Source organism: Exophiala dermatitidis, assembly GCF_000230625.1.
Source record: "Exophiala dermatitidis NIH/UT8656 unplaced genomic scaffold supercont1.4, whole genome shotgun sequence".
In the NCBI taxonomy this organism is placed as follows: domain Eukaryota; kingdom Fungi; phylum Ascomycota; class Eurotiomycetes; order Chaetothyriales; family Herpotrichiellaceae; genus Exophiala; species Exophiala dermatitidis.
In genome coordinates this window covers 251,890-276,436 of record NW_008751649.1, presented here as the reverse complement: position 1 = coordinate 276,436, position 24,547 = coordinate 251,890, and the positions used below count along the sequence as shown (strand labels likewise).

At 52.2% G+C, this 24,547-nt stretch overlaps 11 protein-coding genes across 11 annotated transcripts; 3 read left to right on the top strand and 8 right to left on the bottom strand.

The window, feature by feature from the left end:
- Positions 1 to 30: 30 nt before the first annotated feature.
- HMPREF1120_04446 (protein transporter sec13) lies at positions 31 to 1,367 on the bottom strand (the record flags this gene model as incomplete). Its single annotated transcript, XM_009158577.1, has 4 exons — positions 31 to 811; positions 896 to 1,011; positions 1,211 to 1,249; positions 1,326 to 1,367. The coding sequence occupies 4 exons, from the start codon at positions 1,365 to 1,367 to the stop codon at positions 31 to 33; spliced, it is 978 nt and encodes a 325-aa protein (XP_009156825.1).
- A 1,884-nt stretch (positions 1,368 to 3,251) lies between these two features.
- HMPREF1120_04445 (uncharacterized protein) lies at positions 3,252 to 5,269 on the bottom strand (the record flags this gene model as incomplete). Its single annotated transcript, XM_009158576.1, has 3 exons — positions 3,252 to 3,350; positions 3,449 to 4,859; positions 4,929 to 5,269. The coding sequence occupies 3 exons, from the start codon at positions 5,267 to 5,269 to the stop codon at positions 3,252 to 3,254; spliced, it is 1,851 nt and encodes a 616-aa protein (XP_009156824.1).
- Positions 5,270 to 5,878: 609 nt separating this feature from the next.
- HMPREF1120_04444 (dipeptidyl-peptidase III) lies at positions 5,879 to 7,064 on the bottom strand (the record flags this gene model as incomplete). The annotated part of the gene is made up of 6 exons (XM_009158575.1): positions 5,879 to 5,899; positions 5,951 to 6,215; positions 6,267 to 6,622; positions 6,704 to 6,839; positions 6,887 to 6,926; positions 6,986 to 7,064. 6 exons carry the CDS (start codon positions 7,062 to 7,064, stop codon positions 5,879 to 5,881), a joined length of 897 nt encoding a protein of 298 aa, XP_009156823.1.
- Positions 7,065 to 8,426: 1,362 nt separating this feature from the next.
- HMPREF1120_04443 (uncharacterized protein) lies at positions 8,427 to 8,714 on the bottom strand (the record flags this gene model as incomplete). Its single annotated transcript, XM_009158574.1, has 1 exon — positions 8,427 to 8,714. The coding sequence occupies one exon, from the start codon at positions 8,712 to 8,714 to the stop codon at positions 8,427 to 8,429; it is 288 nt and encodes a 95-aa protein (XP_009156822.1).
- Positions 8,715 to 9,498: 784 nt separating this feature from the next.
- HMPREF1120_04442 (aminocarboxymuconate-semialdehyde decarboxylase) lies at positions 9,499 to 10,697 on the bottom strand (the record flags this gene model as incomplete). The annotated part of the gene is made up of 3 exons (XM_009158573.1): positions 9,499 to 10,386; positions 10,441 to 10,504; positions 10,552 to 10,697. The coding sequence occupies 3 exons, from the start codon at positions 10,695 to 10,697 to the stop codon at positions 9,499 to 9,501; spliced, it is 1,098 nt and encodes a 365-aa protein (XP_009156821.1).
- A 757-nt stretch (positions 10,698 to 11,454) lies between these two features.
- On the bottom strand, positions 11,455 to 12,414 carry HMPREF1120_04441 (signal recognition particle, subunit SRP19; the record flags this gene model as incomplete). Its single annotated transcript, XM_009158572.1, has 1 exon — positions 11,455 to 12,414. One exon carries the CDS (start codon positions 12,412 to 12,414, stop codon positions 11,455 to 11,457), a length of 960 nt encoding a protein of 319 aa, XP_009156820.1.
- Positions 12,415 to 13,014: 600 nt separating this feature from the next.
- On the bottom strand, positions 13,015 to 14,769 carry HMPREF1120_04440 (uncharacterized protein). The gene is made up of 2 exons (XM_009158571.1): positions 13,550 to 14,769; positions 13,015 to 13,461 (listed from the first exon to the last, which is right to left on the bottom strand). The coding sequence occupies exons 1-2, from the start codon at positions 13,996 to 13,998 to the stop codon at positions 13,149 to 13,151; spliced, it is 762 nt and encodes a 253-aa protein (XP_009156819.1). The 5' UTR covers positions 13,999 to 14,769; the 3' UTR covers positions 13,015 to 13,148.
- Positions 14,681 to 19,594, top strand: HMPREF1120_04439 (uncharacterized protein). The gene is made up of 4 exons (XM_009158570.1): positions 14,681 to 15,428; positions 15,507 to 15,540; positions 15,669 to 16,033; positions 16,111 to 19,594. Exons 1-4 carry the CDS (start codon positions 15,226 to 15,228, stop codon positions 17,501 to 17,503), a joined length of 1,995 nt encoding a protein of 664 aa, XP_009156818.1. The 5' UTR covers positions 14,681 to 15,225; the 3' UTR covers positions 17,504 to 19,594.
- HMPREF1120_04436 (MFS transporter, DHA1 family, multidrug resistance protein) lies at positions 16,856 to 22,964 on the bottom strand. The gene is made up of 7 exons (XM_009158567.1): positions 22,783 to 22,964; positions 22,474 to 22,713; positions 22,361 to 22,407; positions 19,539 to 22,210; positions 18,768 to 19,487; positions 17,980 to 18,669; positions 16,856 to 17,916 (listed from the first exon to the last, which is right to left on the bottom strand). The coding sequence occupies exons 5-7, from the start codon at positions 19,429 to 19,431 to the stop codon at positions 17,615 to 17,617; spliced, it is 1,656 nt and encodes a 551-aa protein (XP_009156815.1). The 5' UTR covers positions 19,432 to 19,487; positions 19,539 to 22,210; positions 22,361 to 22,407; positions 22,474 to 22,713; positions 22,783 to 22,964; the 3' UTR covers positions 16,856 to 17,614.
- On the top strand, positions 20,135 to 21,577 carry HMPREF1120_04438 (kinesin family member 2/24; the record flags this gene model as incomplete). The annotated part of the gene is made up of 1 exon (XM_009158569.1): positions 20,135 to 21,577. One exon carries the CDS (start codon positions 20,135 to 20,137, stop codon positions 21,575 to 21,577), a length of 1,443 nt encoding a protein of 480 aa, XP_009156817.1.
- HMPREF1120_04437 (uncharacterized protein) lies at positions 22,030 to 22,713 on the top strand (the record flags this gene model as incomplete). Its single annotated transcript, XM_009158568.1, has 2 exons — positions 22,030 to 22,127; positions 22,179 to 22,713. 2 exons carry the CDS (start codon positions 22,030 to 22,032, stop codon positions 22,711 to 22,713), a joined length of 633 nt encoding a protein of 210 aa, XP_009156816.1.
- Positions 22,965 to 24,547: the final 1,583 nt, after the last annotated feature.

Sequence of the window (24,547 nt, the reverse complement as noted above, 5' to 3'; positions counted from 1 at the left end):
TCTTGTCACTGTCTATTTCGTAGTATTCTGCTATTCAGTCACCTCCCTAACCAACTCCCAGTTCCCCTTGAGATCCTCCTTCCACAGTGTGACTTTATTATCGCCGCCACTAACAGCAAGGATATTTCCACTGAGACTCCAGCTGACGCGCCACAGGACGGCATCAAACTCGAGGGTCTTTGCGAGCGTCCACGAACCGGGTGCCACGTCGGGACTGGTGTTTGTCCAGATCTTGACCGTCTTGTCCTGGCTCGCGCTGGCGATGTACGTCTTGGACAACAGGGTAGGCGACCACGCCACGTCACGGACCCAATCCGAATGTCCTTGGGGAAGCACCACGGTGTTTTCGTACGTTTGGGTGGCATTGTTGAAGTCCCACACTTTGACTGCGTTGTCGCTGCCTCCGGTCACGAAACGTCGAGTCGGACCAGAGGTACCCGCGCCGCCGTCCTTGCGTGCAATTGCGCCCGGTGCACCCGCGGGAGCCCAGCTTACTGCATTCACGCCCATGGGGTGTGCTGGAAAGATGACATGTCCCCATTGGTTGTCTCGGAACTCCAGGACGCTGACGTTGCCGTCGGACGAGGCACATGCCAAAAGACATCCCAGCTCAGGTGGTGCCCATGACACCATGTTGACGGACGCTGTGTGGATTGTCGACGTAAACACTAATGACCATGTTGGTTGTTGGTTGGGCTGTTGGGCCGGGGTTTCCCGGTAGATGTGGACGCGGCCGTCGTAGGATGAAGAGGCGAGTAGAGTGCCGAATTTGGGATGGGCCCACGATACACACCAGACTGCGCCATCGTGGCTGTAAGAAGAAATAGGGTTAGTTGACATTGACCACCGAAACTAGACTTGTCGCTCATGATGTGATAATGACAAGGAACCATACCCTTTCAGTGTCTCCGTTAATCGGTGCTGGTCGCCGTCGATCTCGAAGATTTTGATCGTCTTGTCGCTGGAGCAGGTAGCTAGCCGGCGGCCATAGTAATCCAAAACTGCATCATGCTACACAGGGAGTTAGTAGTGTGCCAGTAATTGAACGATGAGAAGCGTAGAGATTTGGGTAACTGAACATGGAAAAGAAGTCCAATAAGACTGAACGAAGGGAAATGGAAGGGAAGGCATCAACTAAGCAGCTCTTTTTAAGCCGGAAAAAGAGCCTCGACAGTGAAGAACAAAGGGGGAGAAACCAAGAGAGACTTACAATCATGTCATCATGGCCCGAGTTGGCAATGACTTGCGCCTGTAAAGATATCGTGGTCAGCGAGGTCCTCAAGAACGTAGCCACCAATGTTCTGTGCTGTAACGTGGTATATCACAGTTCCCTCGTATGCCCACTCATCAATCGTGAAATCAGCCATGTTGAATCAGCAGCAATACCAGCAGAAAAATGCTGGCCCCCTCCTGTCCATGCAGTAAAGACTCTCCTCTTTCCTTGACGGTCATGTAGCTTGCAACAGCACCATGCCCAATTCACAGTGCGCACCTGCTCTCCTTCATGCAAAGGCATGAAAGACTCCCTTTTCCCCAGAGATAATGGCTTGGAACTTTGACTTTCGCAACACCATATCGCTGATTCCCAGCCAAGTCCAAGAAATATCTCATCGAGTCTCAATCTGTATCTTCCAGGCCACATATTCAACGCTTTGGCTCGCGCCCGGCACCCACTGTCCCGGGATATACCAGTTTGTCTTTCCAGGTCTTTATACAGATCCACTAACACACACGCGGCACCTTCACCAACCCTCGAAAACAATTTCGGCAAAAGGCAAAGAGGCAGACCAATCAATCCCACGCCTGAACCCCTTCTCTTTCACCACGCAGCCACGGCATAACTTAAACTTACCATTTTCCAATAAAATCAAAGTGAGAGCACCCGCTCTGACGAACGAATGTAGTGTTGGAACAGGGATAGGATAAGGGAAAACGGTGCGTTGCTTCCGAGTGATTTACACTCCGTCGGTCGATTGGATTGCGTTTAGAAGCCGTAGAGCGCGAGTTCAGCACGACCGCATGCTATTCGAAGGTCAAGCGCGGATGGAGGGGCGGACGACTTTTGTGTGTCTCGTTGGCGATCGAGAGCACAGCAGCGCAGCTGTTCGTAGAGTTATTGGGGACCGGGAAATCAATTCGGCGGGAAGAGTTTCGTGGTCGAAGAGTCGGGAGTTGTTATGTGGCTGTGGTTTTGCACTGCCAGTGGTACTGGATTGCGGTGTTGATCGATCTGGCATCAACGCACTGCAGCGCGGCGAGATGGAGCGGCGCGGTGACCTTGCAGTGGTGGTCTTTCTGCCCGGCGCACTGGCAGTTTGACACGCATCACGTGATTGAGAGGCCGATCTTATCTTATCTGTTCATACAGCCCCTGAAACCTCCTTACAAGACCTTTTATTACTACACATTCATCAGTCCCTCCCTGCACCTACATACTGCACTGGACGTACGTACATGTAGGTGCTAGGCAGTTATCTGGTAGCTTGGGAGACAGAACTACACTGGCACTACTGCCGACGAGGATACAAAGTACAAGTACACCGACCCTAGAACCCAAATCCTCACCTTCCACGTTCTCCGCCTCGCAATCGAACACTGGCAAAAGACCAAACCCAAACCCAACGCACAAAGGACCCAACAAACGCTTTGCTTTCTTACCCGGATATCTGAACTGCCTGGTTGCAGTGGTCAGATCTGACTGACAGATGGGTCTGATTTGGATATTCAGCCAAACGAAACAGGCACAACAACATTCGACCACATCTTTTGCACTATGGGCGGCAAGGCTGTCACCTTTTCACCTACATTCCCTCGCTCCTGCGCCTGGGTTTCTCCTTTTTGTCTTTTGCAATGTCCATTGGTTGTGTTCAATGAAGTAAGTGCAGTGAACGAAGACCAAAACATCCAACACGAAACAAGAACAGGTTGGTTCGAGTACTCCTACATCCGGCTCATGTTGATTCAATCGATTCAGTGGAGCAGCCCAGCCCGTTCTCAAGACTCATGATCCCAACAGAAAATGCAATGCCGCGCCGCCATAACCCTAGACCATTTGCTGTCCCCATCACACCCGTAACCTGGTTATGCATTTGATACAGTACAGTACAACAGGAAAAAAAGCGAGTTCCTGGAGTGATGACATGAACCGAACCCGCGTTGACACAAAGAAAAAAGAGGATGCATGAGAAGAAAGAACTGTAAAACAGCCGATTGAGTCTGTCTGTCCCTCGTCAATGGTTTCGGTCCAAATTTCATCTTCCGAGTGGAACAGTGCCTCGGTGCAGACCCGCCGCCCAGGCGGGGAGTTTCTTGTCCCGCTCATAGATCAGGCCGCAATTGTTGCATAGAGTCTAGAGATACAATTGTCAGCAGGAACACAACATATCCACTAGATTGTAGCAAGGGGCCCCATTTCAGGGGGATAATGCGGGAAAAAGTGCAAACTCACCCTAGGTCCAAGCGGCCCGTCTCGAACCGCCCATACCGCATTGCCTGGGATCAGACAATGTCGACATCTCCAGTTCTGCCTCTCATACTCTTGTAGTCGATTCCCTTCGCCTCCCCAACCGGACCCGGCCGAACTGCCACCTCCTTCGGGAGTCTGAGCCTTGGAGTCTGGACTGATGGACCGGAACCGCCGTTTTCTTCTGTTTCGTTCACCACGTCCCATTGACGGCGTCTCTTCGCCATTCATGCTAACCGAAATGTAATCGAAGTAGCTGCCGCGCTGCTGGGCCTCCTGCTCACGGGCACTGGGTACCATTCCTGCCGTGGAACTGAACTTGGCCGTCTCGCGACGCAGCCGTCTCAGCTGTCGTTCTCGATCGCCCTCTCTCTTTTCAATCTCCTCTTTACTCAGGGCCTCGAACTTCGGTTCCCACTCAGCTCCAAAATCGTCAATGTCGTACCGCCAGCCCGCCCCTTCCTCCGGACGAACGGCCTGGTTGTCCAAGTCACCACCGCCCCAGGCGCTACCTCCCATCATCAACATGCCGCCCTCACAAGCTTCCTTCTTCAACCTCAAGACAGCTTCATAAATCGCGTGCGTAATGGCCATCACCCACTCCCCACCCAACCCCATGTCTGCACACGTTTGCTTGGCAAACGCTTCCGCGGCTCCAGGTGGATGTAATAACGACCATTCGAACTTGTCTTGGTACAGTTTGGATGAGAGGTAGATGGATAATGTGATGATGCAACGATAGGTGTCGTCCGGGTTGAGATATGGATCTTCCGCCGAGTCGTCGGCAGACTCGGGCACTTGCCGGTCCGGCGGTGGTAAGGGAGAAGCAGTCGCCGTAACAGCTGCGCCATTGCTCAAAGTTATTGGCCGAGGAGTAGACGGTGCCGGTGTCCCAGGAGTAGTTGAGCCGCGTCGAGATATCGATGCTCCAAGTAGAGGCCGGGGCGTCCCATCGCGAGAGCTTCCATTCGCCAACCCCGAAGGCGTCGGGGCATTGTTTGTGTCGGCCATCTGCGCGCGTTTCGGTTGTGTATGGAACAGTGGATGCATGGCCACACCGGCATAGTCTTCCAACTGCGTTCGAATCTGCTGGCTGATGTTCATGGCCAGCGCCACCTGGTTGGGTAAATCGAGTTCTCGGACAAAGTTGAGCGCAAAGTCGTCGGGAGTGAGCAGTTCTTCGTGGAGATTCCAGAGAAAGATGTCACGGATCTTGTAACCCGGCACCATTTCCGGTCTCTTGAACATCGGCAGAGAAGCATTGACACCCAGATCCACTCCATTTCGCGGCAGCGGGAACGGCGCCTCGGGCTGATGCGGAGGAACATCGACATCTATTCGTATGGGAATAAGGGTAAGAGGAAGTTGGGCTTGCACATAGGTTTGCGCGTCGGTGCTGTTTGAGGCACTCAGCGGGTTAGCATCCGTATAGAGAGAGCCTCTGGGATTGGGGAATATGACATACGTAGGGCGTGCCGTCCGCCTGATGATCCAGTCTCTGTATATCGGTTGCAAATCCACCGGCGCATGTATCTCCTTGCCCACCTTTTCGTTTTGCGGGTCCTTCTTCTCTAATTCCTCTCTCCGCAGCGATCGCAAACCGGTCGGTCGTCTGACCCCTTCACTGTCGTCAAAGTCATCTTCATCGTAAGCATCGTCCGCGTAGTTGATTATCGTGGTTCCTCTTTTGGTGGTGCGACTGCTCGGGGCGACATTCTGCGTTTGGACGACTGGTTGGAGTAGGGTGTTGGCGTATTGACGAATCCGCGGAGCATAGCTGGTGACAAAGGATTGCGCGGTAGCCATGATGCGGTAAAGAAACCCTATATCACCATGGCAGAGTCGATGCGCGCACACAATAGTAAACGGTTCAGTTGTAGTGTTTATGCGTGATTGCTCGTTGCTTTTGGTAAACGCGGTCTTAATCTGTTTGTATCGTGGATGCGCAGGTCGAGTCTGGAACGACGTGAAATTGTTCGCTGCGCGACTCGCCCTGCAGAACCGTTCAAGTTGCGCCCCGCCAAGCCAAATGCGTGAGTCTTACGTAAGCCTCAGCCTTGTCGGCCACCCACCAAATACGGACCAGGCTGTCGATGGGTTACTCCTTGTCTACTAGTACTAGTAGGTAGGCAGCCTGCCACCCTGCGGATGAAATGGTCAATCTGGTCACTGGTACACATGGAAGAAATCCCTCCTCGTCCTGCTATAAATACGAGTCCACGGGTAATACTAGTCTTCTGTATTATTGTGTCTTTAACCGTATAGAAACGGCTTGTGGCCCTATAATCTTCTGTCCAGTTGAATCCCTGTCAATCACACCAAGACTCCTGAACAATGCTGGTTGCTGGATATTACATAAGGGATGTTGTATAACACGACCGGTGTGTTGGAAAAGAATGAGCGCGAACCCTCGCATCATCGCAGGCCAATAACACTCTATGTCAAGGATTAGCAGAACTCCCCATAGCAGCGACCAGATATGCTTACCATTTCAAGAGTCCACACTCTTCGAATCCATACTTTGACCTTGCCTTGCACCCCTTCAACATCCTCCAACTCAACACCTTCCCACCAGCACCTTCGGGCAGGCTTTCGCCAAAACAGCAACAGTTTTTGGGCCATCCCGACGGCGTTGCTGCCAGCAATGTCTCCTTTGATGTCGGTGCGTAGGCGAGCTAGAGCCAAACTGCATATAACGGCTTTGTTCGGTTCACCTGCTCGATGACCCCAGGTGTCGTCATGATCAAACCCACTGTACTCGATTAGCAAGTGTACACAACAACCATCAGTGCGCTCAACATACCCTGCAGTCAACATTTCAATCAAATGCTGCTCTGTCGTTCCGACCTCTTCGCTTCTCTTAAGGCCGGAAAAGATGCCGTTTTGTTTAAGCAAACATCGACCCGCGGCTCGTTTGACCTCGGTCATTTCCAGCGCTTCGATGTCTGGTCGAGGTGGGATGACATAGAAGTCGAGATCCTCTCTAAGAACGATGATCCCCGCTCTGTCCTGAAGCATGTCTTTGGTAGACCCTTGTAAAGGCTCGATGGTCATAGGATCGTTCTCCGGCGGCGTAGTTGGCGAGGGCGATGCTGAGGGAATTGATTGCGCGACTTCCCGGAAGAAGTTTAACATATATTGAAGGGAATCTGGGTTATACTGCGAAGAAAATGTTACATCTCCGATATAAATACTAGAATTGCCCAAAACAGAAATCACATGGGGTGGTGCAAGACATACGTCGACTGGGTAGACATCGCCGTCATGGAATGCATTCATGTGTCCATCCGGAAGAAGGCCGTTGGGGAATAATGATAATAATACGAATTCGGGAAGCGTCAGCAACTCATCCCGGGACAGCGTAAATTGTGTTCCTCTGCATGCCAGTCAGCCTGGTCAGTTTTGTCAGTAGAGCGGGCGCACCTCAAATCCAATGTGATATGTTCATCGGCCGTGGCCTCTCCTGCAGCAGAGACAGTCAGCATAACATGTTCCGATCCATTTTTGATGTCCGCAGCATACCTCCCAATGTATTGATCGGTGGACCCGCTGTCTGCTGCACTTGGGTAATGATACTGGCAGCACCGCCGGCGGCCGCCATGACGTAGGTAAATGAGTCTATCGGACTCGAACCCTCAGTGTAAGGAGGAGGCGGTTCTCCTTCGTCGGTTGCCTTGGAAGACTGGGCCTTTGTGTCCTGCGGAAGGGCGGCCTTGGTCTCAGCCTCAGCCTTGGACTGGGCGTCGTCTTCGGCAAGAGCCTCCTCAAAGGAGGGTGCCGGAACTGTGGCTAGGAGTGACTCGCAGGAAGTCTCGGCAATTGTGGCTCTGATGCTATCAAGCTCTGCGGCGGTAGGGAAGTATAGAGAGGAAAATGGAGGCGGGCGCTGTGAAGGCGCACTGAAGGAAGATGGCTCGGAGGTTGGAGTCTGGGGAGGAGGGACGATGTATTCCTTGTCGTCAGAAGGATCGACAGAATCGTAGGTCGACAACGCCGTGGTGGGCAACTTTTGAGCCAAAGAATGGTAACCAGACACCTGGTTCAATTCGAGGGTGCCACGGCACTGGGACAAAGCGCGACAGCGACACGGTGGCGCTCTCGCTGCGGCATTCGAATAAAGGGTCGGCGTCGCTGTAGGAGCAGTGAAGGGGGCGCTGTACAGGTGATGGAAGCCGTTGAATAGGGAGACGTGGATTGATCTAGTTGTGCGAGTGTTGTAGTTTGGGTATTGATTTGAAGGGGCGGGATGGTTGAGATGGTCGAGTCCAACTTAAGTTGGGTTGGAAGTTGCAGTTGGAGTAGCGCCGTGGGATGAGAGATGACCAGATCGGAGCCAGATGCCACTGACACTGGCAGCAGTTTGACACCAGCCACTTCACGGGGCTCCTTAGGCCTAAGGAGCCATTGCGCACTAGGTACCCTATTTAGGGCCTGGGCTTCTAGCTACGATACCTATAAGCTCAACTGGTTCGGCCGCCGTAGTAGGCGGCTCCCGCGCCTGGAGCCGGTTCAACTACCTAGGTAGGTACAGAGTGTGGTGCTGCTGCACGCCACTCTTCCAAGCTTCCAGTCCCGCCATGCACCCGCACACTGCAGTCGTTGACAGTGGCTGGGATCCTCCTACAACTAGCTTCATGGTTCCTCGACCCGCTATGCATCAACAAGAGATCAAAGGAACGGTGATATTATTTATTGGCCTGTTCAAGCCCTGCCGCTGATGATGATGATTATAATAAAATGCTCATGTCGTGGGTAAGGTAAGGTAGTCGTACAATCATTAACCATGCACGCCAATGCCGCTCAGTTCAAGTTGCCCTCCATCACCATCTTGCTCTGGTTTCCACTCCTCCTCAGGCCGCTCATTCACAAGCCATTTCCACCGGGGTGTATCTTCCTTCCCCTGCTGCTGTCTTCTCATTTGCCAGCAATACCCCCTGAACAACGAATGGAATGCTGTCCGGATTCATGCCTTGGGAGGTATCTCTCCCGTTCCTTGACTTGGAGTCAATGTCTCCCCGCCTGAGCCAGGAGCAGCACTGCTATTTCCACCATGTTGGATGCCCGCTGTGGTGGATTGCGCATTGCCTTTGTCAGAGACTCCGGCCACGCTGCCTTTGTTTGCCGATCCAGTATGTCCGCTCGTGCCAATGATTCCTGACCCGGCGCCGGCGCCCGGTGTGCTCGAGGGTCGTTTCCCTTCGAGACCGAAGAGGGCAGAGTGAGAATCGGGTGCGACTCCTTTGTCAGACATGTCGGTATGGAGAGTGGGGATAGTGCTCGGCGGTAGTATCTCGTGCGTAGGTAGGGTTGGCTGTAGGATGCAGTGGTCGATGCTTGCCCTTTGGTTCGTACGACAAGACGATAGGCTCAGTGACTATTGACTGTGAGAATTCTTCTGCTGTATTACGTTTCAGTTGCGTAGAACGACGGAGTATCCGTTGGAGAATGCTACATGTGGTGGGTTGGTCGTCTTATTTAGTAGTATCTGTGCTGCGGTGCGAGAGTGAACTGAATGCGGTGGAAGGATGACTTCACGTAGGACAAGAAGGCACTGACGACAACGCAGCGACGATAAGAGGGGCTCGAACTTTCACTGCCATCACAGGAAACGACTCGAACTCAAACGGTTGACGAATCCTGGGTCTTGTCATACGACTGCCGAGAAGCAGCTACATCAATCCCTGCATTTCTTGTTCCTGGATTCGCGGAAAGATTGTATTCGCCGGCAACATCCAAGTGGCTGTGCGAAGATAAGAGGTGCGTAGAATGCTCGGCAAGTGCGGATTAAATCCTGTAGATATACCAAGATCGTCCATAGACGTCTGCTAATTTCCAAGGCCAACGTACTGGGATGCTTTGCTACCTGAGGTACAGGTATTGGACTATCAAAAGGATCCCGAGCTTATGGTCCTTGAGGCGACACCTGTATCTCAGTTACGCGTTCTGCTTCATGCCTCTATCGTCGACCTAGGCGTTCAGGATCTTTTCGTCTTAAAGTGTAACAGAAACAAGTTACCTCTCGATTATGTCTTTCGTCAAGTCTCTCGACTGAATAGTTTCAGTGCATTCTTGCTGCAGAGCTTCTCACGATCCTCCGGGTCAGGGAACACCTCCGGTAGATACTGATCATGCTCCTGCGACAGCGGAGTGACTACTGTCAGGGGCGTAAAGGGAAAATCACTCCCATACAACATCCTGTCGACAGTGACGTACTCCAATAAGCCTTTGATTTGTTCAGGGAACGCCCAGCCCGCGGTATCAAAGTAAAACTGCTGGTTCAATCGCTCTTTGATCCATGTCGGCGTCACCTTGGGATCCATCCCCGGGAGACTCAAGGCTAAGCCCACATTTGCAAATCGGTTGATCAATGGTGGAAACGCACCACCCACGTGAGGCACGAGGAACGTGACGTTCGGACAGCGACTGACTGTGCCCGACATGAAGAGATTGATGACAGCACGAGCAGTGTCGAACAGAAATTCGAACATGGGTCTGGGATATTCCGGGAGAGGTGTCGCTGCTGGTCCACTGTGAGGCAAGCAGGGAGTGGTTGGGTGCATGAAAACAATGGCTTTCCGGCGATTGAGCTCGTCGAAGATGGGGTCAAAGTCTTTATGTCCAAGGTACGAACCCTGGAAGTTGGTCATGACCACGAATCCATCGGCGTTGAGGTGATCCAACGCATAGGGAATTTCTTCCAAGCTGCCCTCGATGTCGGCCAGAGGCAGGGAAGCAAACAAGCCGAATTTATCAGGCTTCCTTTTCTTCAGGCTCCCGCCATAGTCATTGACATACCGCGTCAATTCGCGACTGAGTGCGTTCTCGCCTGGCTTGAGGTAGGTGCCGGGCGAGCTGACGCTAAGCATGGATTTGGTCACATTGATAGTCTGCATCATTTCGAGATGGCCCTCTTCGCTCCATGGCTGAACCTGGATTAGCAGCGAACACGCCCCAGTGACAAATACTGTCCGGCTTACTGGGATTGCCGGGATTCCATCGGGCTGCTTGTGGCCATGTTCTGCCAGTGCCTCACGGTATCCCCTGTGGCCCGTCAGCCGAATGCATGCAGTGCCAAAAGGAGCACTGACGGTGGGAGATAGTGGGAATGACAATCGATTTTCGGATATGGAGACATGTCGAGCCAGCAAGGTGCGGAACTCGCAATGGTCAAATATGAAAGACAGAAGGTGTTTCGAGAGTGGTGGGGATATTTATGCTGGTCGTAAACAAGCATGCCCCGAGATGAAGATATACCTGCCAGTGGTATCTGCCCGATGTAGCCGCGGGGCGCATGCGGAGTGAAGATCGATGGGCGTCAACGCTGGTTGGCGGACGCAATGCAGGAGCAGTGAAACAGCCTGGGAGGTTCAAGTTGTCCGGGGACGCGCTTGTACTAGGATCGGATGCCGTGCAATGTCCGACCAGCATCGGCAGTGTCGCTGCCAGTGTGGTCCTGAAGTGTGGCCTGCCAGTTCAGGGTGTTTCAATTGTCTTATTTTGTTGCGCTTTCCGTTCCGATCGCCGACATGAGCAATTCCGTGTGCGACTTATGTTCGGATCCCACCTGAGGTCAGGGAGCGGCGCACACTGCATGCGACGGGACTGTGGGTTCTCGTGAGACCGTGTGAAAAATAGTCTCGTCCCTTCCCCTCTTGGACGAGGCTGCGTGTATAGGGGGCCAACATGGCGGAGTGGAGCGCAAGGCTGCGGGGACTGATATACTACTGGACTTGGGAAATCGACCTACCTACTCAGGAATAACAACAAGACACCAGGACCATGAGAACCTCTCTTTGCTGAGACGTCTGCTATGCGTTTGGAGAGAGGAGGATAGCATGCCCAACACGGCCATTTCCGAGCTTAAACGTTCTCCATTTCGTGCCATGCATCATGATTTCCATATCATTTTCGCTGTCTGAAGAGCAATTGGCACAGTAACATGTGCTCCGAAGCTAAGCCCAGCTGCCAGTAGCATCCGCACAATCTGATGATCAGCCCTTCTTCTTGTCCTTCTTTTTCCTCCCTGCAGCCGCACCGGCACCGGAGTCGCCTCCGCCCAGCATCCCACCCAATCCAGGCATACCACCCATACCACCCAGACCACCCATGCTACTCATCATATTCTGCAAAGCAGCCATATCAGGCATGCCACCACCGCCCGGACCACCAGGTCCACCGGCGGGTAATTGACCCTGACTCTGGGCCTGACGGATCTCCTCCATTGCTTCCTTGAAGAAATCATCTTTGACTCCACCTCCACTAACGGCAGGCGAATGCACCGGCAGAATCGTACCCATTTTCCAACCCCGCGGGACCGGTATGGGCTCCTTTCCGAAATTCTCCGGAACAGGCAGACCCGGAATCTTCAATTGCAGCGGATCAGTCGGTTTTGTCGGATGTGCTTTTAACCACCGTCCGATCAGCGTGTACAGATGCGCCTTGTTCTTTATCTGCGGATGAATGGGCTCTTTTGTTTCTGGGTGGAACATCTCAATTCGTATCCGACCCGGGTTCGCCCAGTCCTTAGGGTGTGTCTTGTCCGGCTCGAATGCTATCCGGGGCAATGGTGCAGTCTCCACGAACACGGCCTTGACCGCCTCGAGAAGATTGATGGCTAGAGGATTGGCGATCGCTAGCGATGAGTTCACGCGTCTTCCTTCTGATTTTGTCCGCGTGGCGTCAAAATAGACTGGGTATAGTGTCTGGAAGGACTTGATGTGTTCGCGAGTCTGCGGTTGTTGGAAATGTTGGGACGACGAGGGAGGAGGAGGACGAAAGAGGGTTGGGTTGGGACCGGAGGAAGAGGATGAGGCTGGTTCTGGTTCAGGCGATGAAGATGAGGATTGCGAAGCCGGCCGCATCACTTGAGTGTCGGACTGGGGGAGGTAGTTGGAGGGGTCGTCAATGTCAGGGTCTGAGTCCGACAGTTCTTCGACCCGGGCGTGCGACATTTTGAATTACTGTGCTGAGTTAGGCTGCCTATACGTTGGGTAGTGGCGCCTCTCAGGACTGTGAGGTTTGTGAGTAGGCCTGTAGTACCGGGTGAAGAAAATATTTCGAAGCGCGAGTCAAAGGGTTATGACATTAAACCAAAGTGTACTGTCGTGCAATGCGGAACGAACTTCAAGTTGAACTTGAATGCCAGCGTGGGGTGCTTGGCTCTGATTCGTCAATTGAACCTTGGCACAGCCTTGCGAAGAAATGTCCAGGCCAGTTCAGCCTTGTCACTCAGCCCCGCCAATTTAGCCAGCCTCGTTTGTTCCATGAAAGGGAGAGTCCTCGTACAGTCCTGAGAGCAATTAACCCATGATAATTGCTTGGATTTCGAGATTGCTAGCGATCCTCTTGGCTTTCTCTGCAGCAGATGACGCTCGCTTCCTTGACGACAAATCAAGTAATCTCTCATGTAGCTTTTCTCCGGCTGTCTAGCAGCTGCCCATTTTCAATGGCGCTCTTACCAGGGGCTAAGCTTACTGTTTTACTCTCTTACAGGCTGTGATGTTTGGGCAAGTGACCGGAATACAACAAGACGCTCAATTCTTCTTTTTGAACAAGAAAGGTACTAGATGTGACATGGCGTTTCATTGTCCTCGACTGCATATGGAAGGTACGTATTCAATGCTGCGAACCGGTGTACCGTCTCCAATCATGAACCAAACACTATTGAGTCCCCTCCAGTTGCCATCTACAAGACGGCAGCAACACCGGCGGCCACAGCACCAGCAAACAGCAAACCATTCTTGACAACATTAGAGTCGGCGCTGTTCCCAGATGTGGATGAGCTGGCGCCCGACGCGGTGGCAGTGGCGCTTCCTGAGCTGGAACCCGACCCAGTTGCGCTGCTGCCGCTGCCTGAAGACCCACTGCTGCTGCTACCGCTGCTGCCACTGGTGCTATTGCTAGCGGCGCCAAAGACACCTCCTTGCACGATACTTGGAGATGAGCCTTGCGCGTTCTTGGCTGCAGTCTTGTATGCGTCGAGAGTCTTTGCATTGTTCCTATAAAGTGACAAAATCAGAAGTTATTCGCAACAGGATGAAGACGGTGCAATTTGGCGGGGATGAGGGCTATCAGGGCGTAACTTACGGCTGGTTCACGACCATAGCCATTCCACCTTCGCAATGGCCTTTGGCCGAGCAGTAGAGCCAAAGAGGATCGGTACTGTTGACTTGAATGCGCCAGAGGTCGCCGTCATTGGGGAAGCCCGAGTAGACCCCGGCACCATTGCTCAGGGGCACACAAGGCTTGTCGAATGTGCTTTGTGCGACGGAGTGACCGGACCCAAAGGTGAATTCGATCCAATCGCCTTTGGCAGCCGTGACAGTGTCGGGTGTGAACTTCAGGCCTGGACCAACCATGACCGAATGAATCCCGGATGATGAGGATGAGGAAGAGGAGCCTGAGGAGGAAGCGGAGGAAGAGGCGGTGGCTGTCATGGACGAGTCGGAGCCTGAATCTCCATATTGTGGAGAGCCGAGGACAGACGTGGCCAGCACGGAGAGCACAAGGCTTGTGGAGGAGAATATTGAATGCATGGTTATATTTGGGTGAAGAATGTAAGTTGGTGTGAGGAGTATGCAACGGGTAGGAAACAGGACGTTATAACTTGGGTATCAAGAAAAGAGACAAAAAGACAAGTAGAATGGAGTCCAGCTTCCTATAGTTCGGTTGATGAGAATGTGAGAATGGAGTGTACCGAAGATTCCCTCCATCAGCAATCATGTCAGCTTATATATCCTATGGTATGTGCTGGATCAAGGGGTTAAGGAGTCCAGAACAATATATCTGTTCATGTTAGCCATACGAAAGACGTTTGAGCATCTGGTTCTATCACAAGGTCAGGAGCAAGCCAGGAGCTCGAGGCTGAGTATTCTGGCATGCCTTCCCTTGGCTGGGGAAGCGTTCGAGACTCGTCACGTTTGACATCCGGGTGAGGAAGGGTAATGCTGGCAGGGAGGCGTGGACCTTGACAAGCCAAGGAGCGTAGCTTGCCGCGCAAATTGTCCGGTGAGGCTGGAGTTGGACAATCAGGGGCTTACTCGTTTCTTGTTGTAGAAAAAGGGTGGAAGTGGCTGAGGCGACGAAACGGATTGGAAACACAAGCCCCTGGATGAATCACATTATATTTTGTTGACCGGGGTAAGCAGGGCGGCATTCTTGCGGAAAAATAGCTTTCCCGGTTGCGGCGTTTGCCCAGATACAAGTTTCCATTCTCACTTGAAAGAAGAGTACCTAAGTAGGTAGGCACCGGGTACCAGTGACTTTTGAGTCCATATTATGCGAATGTGATGCAGGTACAGATACCGGAATGGCCACTGTCGGGACGAGGACGTTGCGACACTCAGTGCTCTCCACGGAAAGGATGTCGGTACCTACCTAAGTAGATCGTTGAGGAGACAGTGCGCTTAGTATGGTACCACCATAAGCGCTTGCTGCCATCATGGACAACTTCGCTCCTTGTTCGACAAATTCGAGCATTTTATGCCACTCAAACGGCACATGTCGTACCTAGGAACGATGGATGGTAACTGCAATGCCGTGAGTCTGTGCTCTTCGAGCTTCATGGCTGAGCAGGCACCCAAGGATCCGCAGTATCTCTAGTCCGGAGATTCGGAAATATACAAACTCCGAGCTGACCCGAAGTTCAAACACGCGGCGATATTTCAAAGCATATAGCGAAGCGCCCTCACACGACAACCTGAGCCCTTCTATGCCCGGCCATCCACGCCGGTGGAACTACAGCAAATGCTCCTCTCCCCTCAATGAATTCTTCTGATTCTGAGAGCGAGCCACGGATGGCCGGAGAAACCCGGAAACGTATCCTCAAAGCCAACAAGGCGTGTGCGCCCTGCCGTGCCCGCAAGGTCAAGTGCGATGCCGCCGTGGTTGGCCTCCCATGCAGTAGTTGTATCAGCAGGCAGTGTGCCAACGACTGTGTCCTGCATGTTCGTAAGGCTCGAACTAGGTGAGTCGATTCATTGACATCGGGCTGGTTCATGATCCCGATTCATTTGGTGCTTGCTGACATAGATGGGGGTTGTAGGAAAAGAATACATGTCTCACCAACTCCTAACCATGTATGAATATCCTATGCTTTGGACGATTAACATTGTTTTGTCCCACCTACTTCTTCTCCAATTCTGCTTCTCCTCAGGCTCTTGAGACAGGTAGACGATCCTTCAGAATTCCCCCTAACCATTGCCAGACTACAGGAGTTCTGGCTACACCCAACAGTAGCCAGCTAGACAATCTCCGTCAATCTAGCCCGCCAAGCCGGTCAAAACAGCCACAACAATCGAATCGAGCTTCTCCCGCGGGTCCCCTTGACTGCCAAACCCCAGGGCAGACCGGGGCAGATTTGCTCTACCTCAATATCCTAAACGACGCCGTGAAAGACGCCACAGAATCCAGTCGACACCACACCTCTTCCAGCACCCCTTGTGGTTCAATGCCAGAAGACAGCTCAATGCCCCAGAACTGTTTGTGGACTAGGCCAACCGAATTGGATGACATTGACAATGAATATCTTCTCAAGAAGGGTGTCTTTGATCTACCTCCTCGGTACCACTTGTGAGTTAATTATGAATCCCCATTCCACCCTTTTCGTTCGGTTTTGTATCCGCTCTACTGAGCGAAAATTTCCCTAGGGATGCTCTCGTTAAGACATACTTTGACCACGTCCACCCTTTTGCTCCCTTAATCAACAGAGCTGATTTCATCCGCCGCTATCAATCCGGCAACTGTTCCTTGTTCCTGCTCCACGTCATATTGACTCCAGCCAGCCTCCATGCGCCAGCAGATGTGCTATCCGCCTGTGGCTTCGCCAGTCGCTCGGCCGCGCAAGAGTCATTCTTCTCCAAGGCCAAGCTTCTCCACGACTTCGGCGCAAAAGATGACCCGTTGTTAATGCTGCAAGGATCTATCATTTTGTCAATGGTGATACTCGACCATCCCACCGACCGGGACTTTGGCTATTGGTTCCACAACGCCGTCCGTCTTGCCACTAAGCTTGACCTACGCAATGTCTGTGTTAGAGAAGACAAGCCTGACAAAGTCTTAAAGTTGTACAGAAGGATCTGGTGGACTCTGTACTCTATAGACATTTTCCACGTCTTTGTCAATACCCGACACTCCCGATTGCTCGAAAATACGCCCACGATCAAGCCTAGGACGGAAGATGACTGGGAAGCGGAGGATCTTTCGGGAGCATTATCTGACTTGCTATCAAAGGTTACGCCTCAGCAAAAAGCGTTGCCGGTTGTCCACTGCGAGTTGTCTCGAATCTTTGGACAGTGTTTATCCATTGTGACAAACCAGCCGCAGCAAGACCCTCGCCAAATGATGCAGCCACTGGATAAATGGCGCGAGTCTCTCGCTGCCAAGATGCACCTAAGTGGAAACACTGGAACTGACATTTACTATCTGAACATACAAGCCATGAGCTACAGATTTGAGTGTATCCTGTGTCGGCTGATACGACGCTGTTTCCAGCAGTCCGGTCGTACGGAGTGGAGCGAGTGGGCCAAACAGCGGCTGCGGACCGCTATTCTGGAGTTGGACACGATTGCCATGAGGATTTTGGCGAGTGGTACTCTTCAGGACTTTCCCGTCCCTTTCGTAACCACAATGACTGCACTGCTGGCTCTACATATCGAATCAGCCCTCGATACAGCCGAGACAGATCTTGTCCGATCCATGGCTCGGATATCCATCAGCCAGGCAATGCTTCTTCTCACCCAGGGAAAAGAAATACCCGCGCTGAAAAGAGCTCTGCCGGTGTTTGAGGAGATTCTTGCCAAGAACAATCTGTACATGGTTCCGAGTCCGCCCAATACTCTCAATCATGTTCAGGTATCTGCGTCGTCGCAGCCACATAGCAGCAGCATGACAGATGCGTGTGGCTCGACGCACACGCAGAGCAGCGTAATTCCGCCTCAGTTGGAGCAGCCCGAGAACAATAATCCGTTCTTCGATGTGGACTTCTTGGGATTCGATTTCTTGGACGACTGGCAGATTGGGCAAGTGGATTTTACTGGATGATCTTCAAAACGGTTTCCTCTGAACGGTAGCTTCAAGCCACATCGAATCTAGGACAATATCGGGATCTATCAGTACATGCAGGGAAGTTGTCGATTCATCCTTTCGCCAAATCTATGCAGCCACTTTTGTCCCGTTTGGTTCACCTGCAGTCATCACGGCGTGGTGGCGATGCACTATCTCCAGCATCTTTGCTGCTTCGGAAGTATACTTGCACTTGGTGCGTATCCGCCGACCATACTTGTGGAACAGAAATGGGAAAGGCAGGCACCCAAGCGCCAGGAATGCCGGAATGGAGCTCGCCCATTGATCTCCAAGGTTGTCGTACATTTGGGTGGTAAATAGGGGAAATGCTGTCGCGAACAAGGACCGAAGCACCGAGTTGGCCGCCAGCACCGAAGCAGCATAGATGACATCTGGACACAGGTAAGCATTAACATATCGTTGCAGAATATCACGAAACAAGGATCGAAACGTACAAGAATCAACCAGATAGCCTATCAGCGAGATGAAGACCATGACCAGTCCACAGGAAAAGAGCATGCCACCGATAACTGGCACGATCCAGTGCACCGATGGATACGTCGTCCACGCAAACAGAAACAAACCTATCGGAAGGACAATGGAGCCTACCATGGCCGATCCCAATCTGGCTTCTGGCTCGACTGAGCGTCCCTCCGCCTCGGCCTCTGCACATAGGCTCTCATAGCGCTTGCTGTCCACGCCAGCCCCCAGCATGGCAAGAAAGACACCAATGGCAACGCCAACAAACGGAAGCCCAGCGATGCCTTGGCTCCAGCCTCGAGTGACTTGGAAGACGATGGGAAAGCCGGCAAAGAACATGTACAATGTGCCATAGATGATGGAGATGTATATCGACGTCAGCAAGACAAGTGGTTCGCTGAACATCAAAATCCAGGGACGCGTGAAAGTGACGGAGAGCTCCTGAGAGACCGTTTTGGGCGGCTGTGCCGCATCCAGGCGGGACATGTATACGTCTCCTGTCATGCGGGAAAGGGCCTTGGCTCGACGTCGCAAGATGAACGGCGCGTATGTTTCACGGGTGACCAGCGCCGTGGCAATGCCGACCACACCGCCCAGTATGGCGACCAATCCGAGGATCCAGCGCCAGCCCTGGGTTTCGTTGAGAAACCCACCGACAATGGGTCCTGCACAGGGGTAAAAATCAGCAAGGTACCGGGAACAACAAATGGCAAGCACATAGCATGGAAGAAAGCACACGAACAACTTGAAAACTGGGACATACCAAACGCAGGCCCCAGAAAGCAAGCCGCAACAAATAACCCCATCGGCAACCCGCGCTCCGCCTTGCTGAACATATCGGCAACGACACCGCCGTTATTCGTCATGGACGACGATCCGAACGCGCTCGCAAAAAACCGAAGAATCAGCAAGGCTGTGATGTTGTCCACACACGCCGCTGCCACACTGAAGGCCGTATACGCCGTGTACGATATGACGTACACAGATTTGCGCCCATATACCTCGGACAGAGGTGCCCAGATCAGCGGGCCAAGGGCGAACCCTAACACAAATAGCGACAAGCCCAGCGTAGCCACCTCGTTGGACACGTCGAAGTGCTGCATGACTCCTGGGATGCCACTGGCGTACACTGAGCTGGCAAAGGTCACTGCGAATGTTGACAGCGACTGGAGAACCGCAATGGCCCATTTTCGTCCCTTGGAGGAATTCAAGGCGTCGAGTCGGTCGTGGTCTAGGTATTCGACGATATAAGGGTTTTCAGTCGTGCCGCGGCCGGTGGAACTGTCGTTGCAGACATCGACATCGTCGAGGTCAGTGCCGGGGAGGATCAGGGATCGGATACGGGATATGTGTCGGGACGAGTTGTGCACTCGTTCAGGGGCGTTCTTATTCGAGACAGCGGGCTCGGAAACTTGTAAGACGGTCATGATGGCTGCGAACGGGGCGTGGAGAACAGGAAGAATAACGAGGGAACTTTCTCATGCTTGGACATGTTACCTTACCACAGTGAGTGAGTAGAAGAGCGGTTATATACCTGTAATACATATCTATCGGCAATATGGGATTTCGGAGTTTCAGCGTGGCAGAACAGTATTCAGTATTTGCGAGAAGCAGGGGGTAAAGCCCGCGGCATTATCTACCTTTCGGAAACATAATCTTCGAATTGGGGGTGCCGCTGGTGCCGCGGAAATAACCTTTGTCCCTTGAAGTCGAAGATACACCGAGAGAATGCCTCGATGCTCATCGTTTTGTGAGATTGTAGTGCCCTGCGAGAGGTCTCGATGTCTTGTTCCGCAGTGTTGGTGTTTGTTCTACTCACTATTAGCTACGACTGTGCTGTTGCAGTGGGGCGCCAATTTTTAGTAAATCGCCTCAATTTGTTTCCAGATCAACCACGAGTCCACGACAACGGCCAAGGCCTCCCACGGCAGTACAGTAGTAGCAGTAGCAGCGAGCAGGCCGAATAAAAACATTGGCCTTTCCAGTGTTTGTCAATTGTGTAGTAGAAGCGTTAGGCAAACCTGTCCGTCTACAGCAATTATCGCCCTTGACTCAAAGGTATAGGAGCGTCGACAACTAGCATTGCAGCAATTGTGTTCGTATCCGGAATATCCCCGTTTTCTCTAGCCAATGGTGTCCCAACAACAACATCCTTTCAAAGTCTATGTGAGATGGAGACCACTAAATACAACTGAGTCTGAATCATCCCTGCCGGAGATCGAGCGCAGTATCGGCCAGGACGAAGAAAAAGCAAACCACGGGCAATCGACATCGATATCACTTTCATCGCGTTCTACTTCCAATAGAGTGCGGACATGGAAGAGCGCAGCTTCATTCACAAAGGTGTTTCCCACAACCGCCATCAACAGGGAAGTATATGCGGACGTGGTGGCGCCCACGTTTCCTCACGTCATGGAAGGTGGAGGGACGTGCAATTTCTTTGCGTACGGCCATTCAGGTAGTGGTAAGACGCACACAATTTTGGGGTACGACTATGAAGACGACCGACATCTCGGACTGTGCCTTTTGACGGCACGCGAGTTGTTTCACGCAATCGACGAGCTCAGCAAGGACTCGGAGGAAATGACCCCAGGAGGAACGGAAGGACAGACTGAGTGTGTGGGAAAGGAGAAACTAGGCGTGGCAGTCCGGCTGTACGAAGTTCGCGGGAAATGCGCATACGACCTCCTCAACAACGGCACAGAATGTCATGTCCGCGAGGGTCCTGATGGCCAGACCCATATCCGTGGTCAAACGGAGATCCTGGAGGACGGAAAAGTCCGAGTTCGTCCAATCGTCGCGAGGCCATGTTGGTCGTTTGACGAGCTTCGCAAAGTCGTCTTGGATGGACTGCAAGAAAGAAAAACCGGGTCGTCTTCAATCCACGACAGAAGCTCGCGTACCCATGCTGTTCTCGAGCTCGAGGTCGTTAATGAGTTGTTGCTGGAGGCGCGCGACGCCGTTATCGAGCGCGAATCCGAGCTGGTGCCGTTCGGAAAGAAAGCGACGGATGTCTATTTGGAGGAAAATAAAAAGGCGTACATCCCATCGCCGGAAGGACGGTGGGTGCCGAACCCCGAGTATTCGGTAGACCAACAACGGATTGATGCGGCCGAGGCTGAGAAGGCGAAATACGAGGCAAGGTTGAGGGAAGCTGAGGATGCGGTTGCCGAATGTTTGAGGAGGCGTCAACATCCGTGTCTAGGAGGAAAATTTGTCTTTGTTGACCTTGCTGGATCTGAGTTTTTTGATCGCGCGGATGATGCGGTCAGAGGCGGACCGAAGCAGACTCCCCAGGAACGGCAGCAAGGGCGACAAATCAATTCAGACCTTTTCGCCCTGAAAGAGGTGATACGTGCTAGAGCGCTCGGTCAAGCACGTATCCCGTTCAGGTCTTCCCCATTGACAATGATCTTGCGCAGTCACTTTGTGGCCACCGCCACTGGCAAGGGACAGGGACAGTCTGCCATGATTCTGACCGTGTCTCCTGCTGAGCAGCAGTTCATAGCAACCATGAACACGCTGAAGTATGGTAACTTGGTTGGGGTTGCTGGTGAGACTAAGAAGAATTGATGCAAGGTTTAAGTTGTCGAGGAGTTGACCAGAGGCGTTTGATGTTGGCAACCAAGCGTTACTCATCTTTGCATCTGCTTGAGGTAGCCTTCAGGTTCGAGGGCTGGTGATTGATCCCATGAATTGACCCAGTTGGCTTCATTCCGTGAAGCGGTCTGTCTCTCGTCTGTTTTTCTGACATACATAGATGCATATCTCACCTGCGCTGCCGCTGATATCTCTCTCTGTGTGAATTCTCCTGCAGCCCTATCTGACCATCGCATCGGACGCCAAATATCTCATTCTGAAAGCACTAACAGGCTGGCTGCCGGAGAAAGAGTTGGAAGCCTTACTGGGGGCTGCTGTCAAGAACCCTTTCAGTCCGACCGATGATTACACAGCGGAAGATCCCCTCAAACACAACGAATACCCACGGGTGGACACCAGCTCGAAGGCTTCGTCCTCCCTCCACAATGGAGTTATCCATGGCAACAACTTCCAGGCAACGATCCAGAGACTGGGAAAGCTGCGTTGGGCAAAGAGCACGGGAAGCCAGCTGGATCTGGGTGGAGTAAGGTTATATACATCAAGCGACTTCGCCGGCATACCATTTATGGCGCAGACTCACCGCAAGGGACGAAGTTTTCAAAGAAACTGTGGCGGAATGGCTGTCAGAAAGGCGATGGAACCGACTGAAGCCCAAACATTCAGCGTGCCTGATCGTGGGGATGCTTCTCTGCCAAGACGTGACTGTTGCCAGGTCGGAAGAGGACGCAAGGACGACTGAGGCGGGCGGTGGCATACCTCTGGGTACTGTGGCTCAAACTATGGCTGCGGCGCATGGGGTCGGGCTGGCCACCCAGGGGGTAGAAGATGTTAGTGGCCAGGTTAGTTGCCAGGATGCGAACAGAGCGTACTTTGCAGCGAGCGGTCAAGGAACGAAGATCTTTGCACTAGACTTGAGATTGACCACCTCCCAAAAGGGCAATCTGAAGCTGACGGATCGATCACCAAGGGCTCCATCTGATCGACGTCTGGGGCCAGATGATGATGAGGATGAGGTCGATCCGGAGAGTCTCTCATTGGGCGAATTGGATGATGCTGACTGGGCCAGTATCCTCGACGATGAATACCTAGGTAGATTTGACGTGGGATAGCTGTAGGTGTTACTACTACATGTAATAAAGCAACCTTGGAAGTCAAGAGTCAAGAATATCGTGGCTTACTAATCAGGTGTCAGGGGTCGATCCACTTTCCAGCATCCATGGTGAAAGGACGATTCGATCACAAGTAGGAATCAACCGGCATGGAAGGAAACATCTCAATCAACCAGAAAGCACTTTATGATACTTGTTTTCACGCGCATGCTGCCATTAATAAGCTTCTGTTGTCCATCGATAAGACTTTGCAGCAATTGTGGCTCACAAGAGCAGGAGATTGGATTTCACACCGACGCGTTCTCCTCGTCCCTCCTACAACGGCCGGATTCGAAATTAACGTCGGTGGGGGTATTGAGGACTGCTGATTGGCCTCTTTGGCAACTAATTGCACTAGCCACATTACAATACGGTATAAGCGGTACCTATAGCCCAATAACTATTGGTCATTTTTGCGCCAAGCGGTGTAAAATACGTGAAATATGCTATTAGGCTGTAAAAGATGCGACGCTAGTCTATTTCTAGTAACAGCCCCTCCGACGTTCTTTTCGAATCCGGCCATTGTAGATCGGAGGACTACCACAATTGTGTTGATGCCAGTGTGTACAAGTCTGGTCTGTCTGCATCTCTTCACCGCACCTGCTGCTTTGTCTGGTCTTTGTTCTGTCCTTCAACTTGTGCCTTGGTCTGTCCGCTTCCCTGTCTCTGCTTCTTTTCACTCCCAAAGCACTGCAGCCAACAACTCGCATCACGTACCCAACAAACACCAGAATCAATAGCCAGGAAACAAGCTTCCACTTTCGGAATTCTGTAATCTTGTGCGACCGGTCGGCGAAGAGTGTGTTAGCAAGCGGTGTTGGTTTGGATCTTTTCGGCATCCTGACTCTCGATTTGGATCTTTGTGGTCAGGCTAGGTGAGGATGTCGGTATGGTCACAGGATGACAGGGGGACAGGGGTTCTTAGGATGGACAGAGAGGTGATCAGAGTGGTCGCATTCCAAGCTGTCCAGTATCAGAAAAGATGCGGTCCCGCGATATTGAAGACTGAGGGCTTTGGGGGAGTTTTGACCGTCCATGAGGTGTTGGAGCCTATTAAGCTGAAGCAACAATGACAGTGAAGTGACGCAGAAGTGAATTGGTCCTGAGCAGACAAGGCTGATGTCTCTCAGGGGGCCGCCCACGAGGATGTTGTGGGGGGCCTGGCCTGGGACTGACGTAGAATGCTTGCAGAGATACGCTGTCGCCATATCCTATGGATTCCAGTGCCATCTGTAGACAGTAGCGTAGCAGCATAAGAGACATCTGCCCACAGTCCATCTGTCTCTGCCTTGTGGATCCGGGACAGTAGAAGTTCTTGCTCTGGCTGCAGACAGCAAATATTGCGCCTTGTCTCGCTCACTGAGAGGACACAGTGAAGGGGAGAACAAGAGACAGCATTCTATAGTATATGTACCTAGTACCTTGTGTAGTTCGGAGTGAACCTTAAAAAGTGAGACTACAACATACTATTCCGTAAGTATGCCTTTGATCCAATTTAGAACCACAGTTCGGTATACCTGTACTGAGCTGCATGGCACTGTTACCAAGATATTTATCTTGATGCACTGCATCCTTTGAAGAAGAAAGGATGATAAGAGCAAGCAGCAAGCGAATCTCAACTAGCAATTACAGCTGCATCCTTCTATCTATATCCAAACAGATCTAAGCAAACTGAGCGGACAAGGAGTGGAGTGGAGTATATCTTGGAACATTGCTATTAAATAAACCAGAGGACTGACTTCTCTCCTCCTCTGTAATATGTATAGGAGAAACACCAGACGTCCTGAATAGTACC

Excerpts from the sequence above, each read along its gene's own strand:
- HMPREF1120_04440 (XM_009158571.1), bottom strand. The coding sequence starts at position 13,998 with ATGCATTCAATATTCTCCTCCACAAGCCTTGTGCTCTCCGTGCTGGCC. Across the intron at positions 13,462-13,549 it reads GCTATGGTCGTGAACCAGCC|GAACAATGCAAAGACTCTCG; the intron begins GTAAGTTACGCC and ends GTCACTTTATAG.
- HMPREF1120_04439 (XM_009158570.1), top strand. The coding sequence starts at position 15,226 with ATGAATTCTTCTGATTCTGAGAGCGAGCCACGGATGGCCGGAGAAACC. Across the intron at positions 15,541-15,668 it reads TCTCACCAACTCCTAACCAT|ACTACAGGAGTTCTGGCTAC; the intron begins GTATGAATATCC and ends AACCATTGCCAG. Across the intron at positions 16,034-16,110 it reads CTACCTCCTCGGTACCACTT|GGATGCTCTCGTTAAGACAT; the intron begins GTGAGTTAATTA and ends AAATTTCCCTAG.
- HMPREF1120_04436 (XM_009158567.1), bottom strand. The coding sequence starts at position 19,431 with ATGACCGTCTTACAAGTTTCCGAGCCCGCTGTCTCGAATAAGAACGCC. Across the intron at positions 18,670-18,767 it reads CTTTCTGGGGCCTGCGTTTG|GACCCATTGTCGGTGGGTTT; the intron begins GTATGTCCCAGT and ends ACCCCTGTGCAG. Across the intron at positions 17,917-17,979 it reads AGGCTATCTGGTTGATTCTT|ATGTCATCTATGCTGCTTCG; the intron begins GTACGTTTCGAT and ends ACCTGTGTCCAG.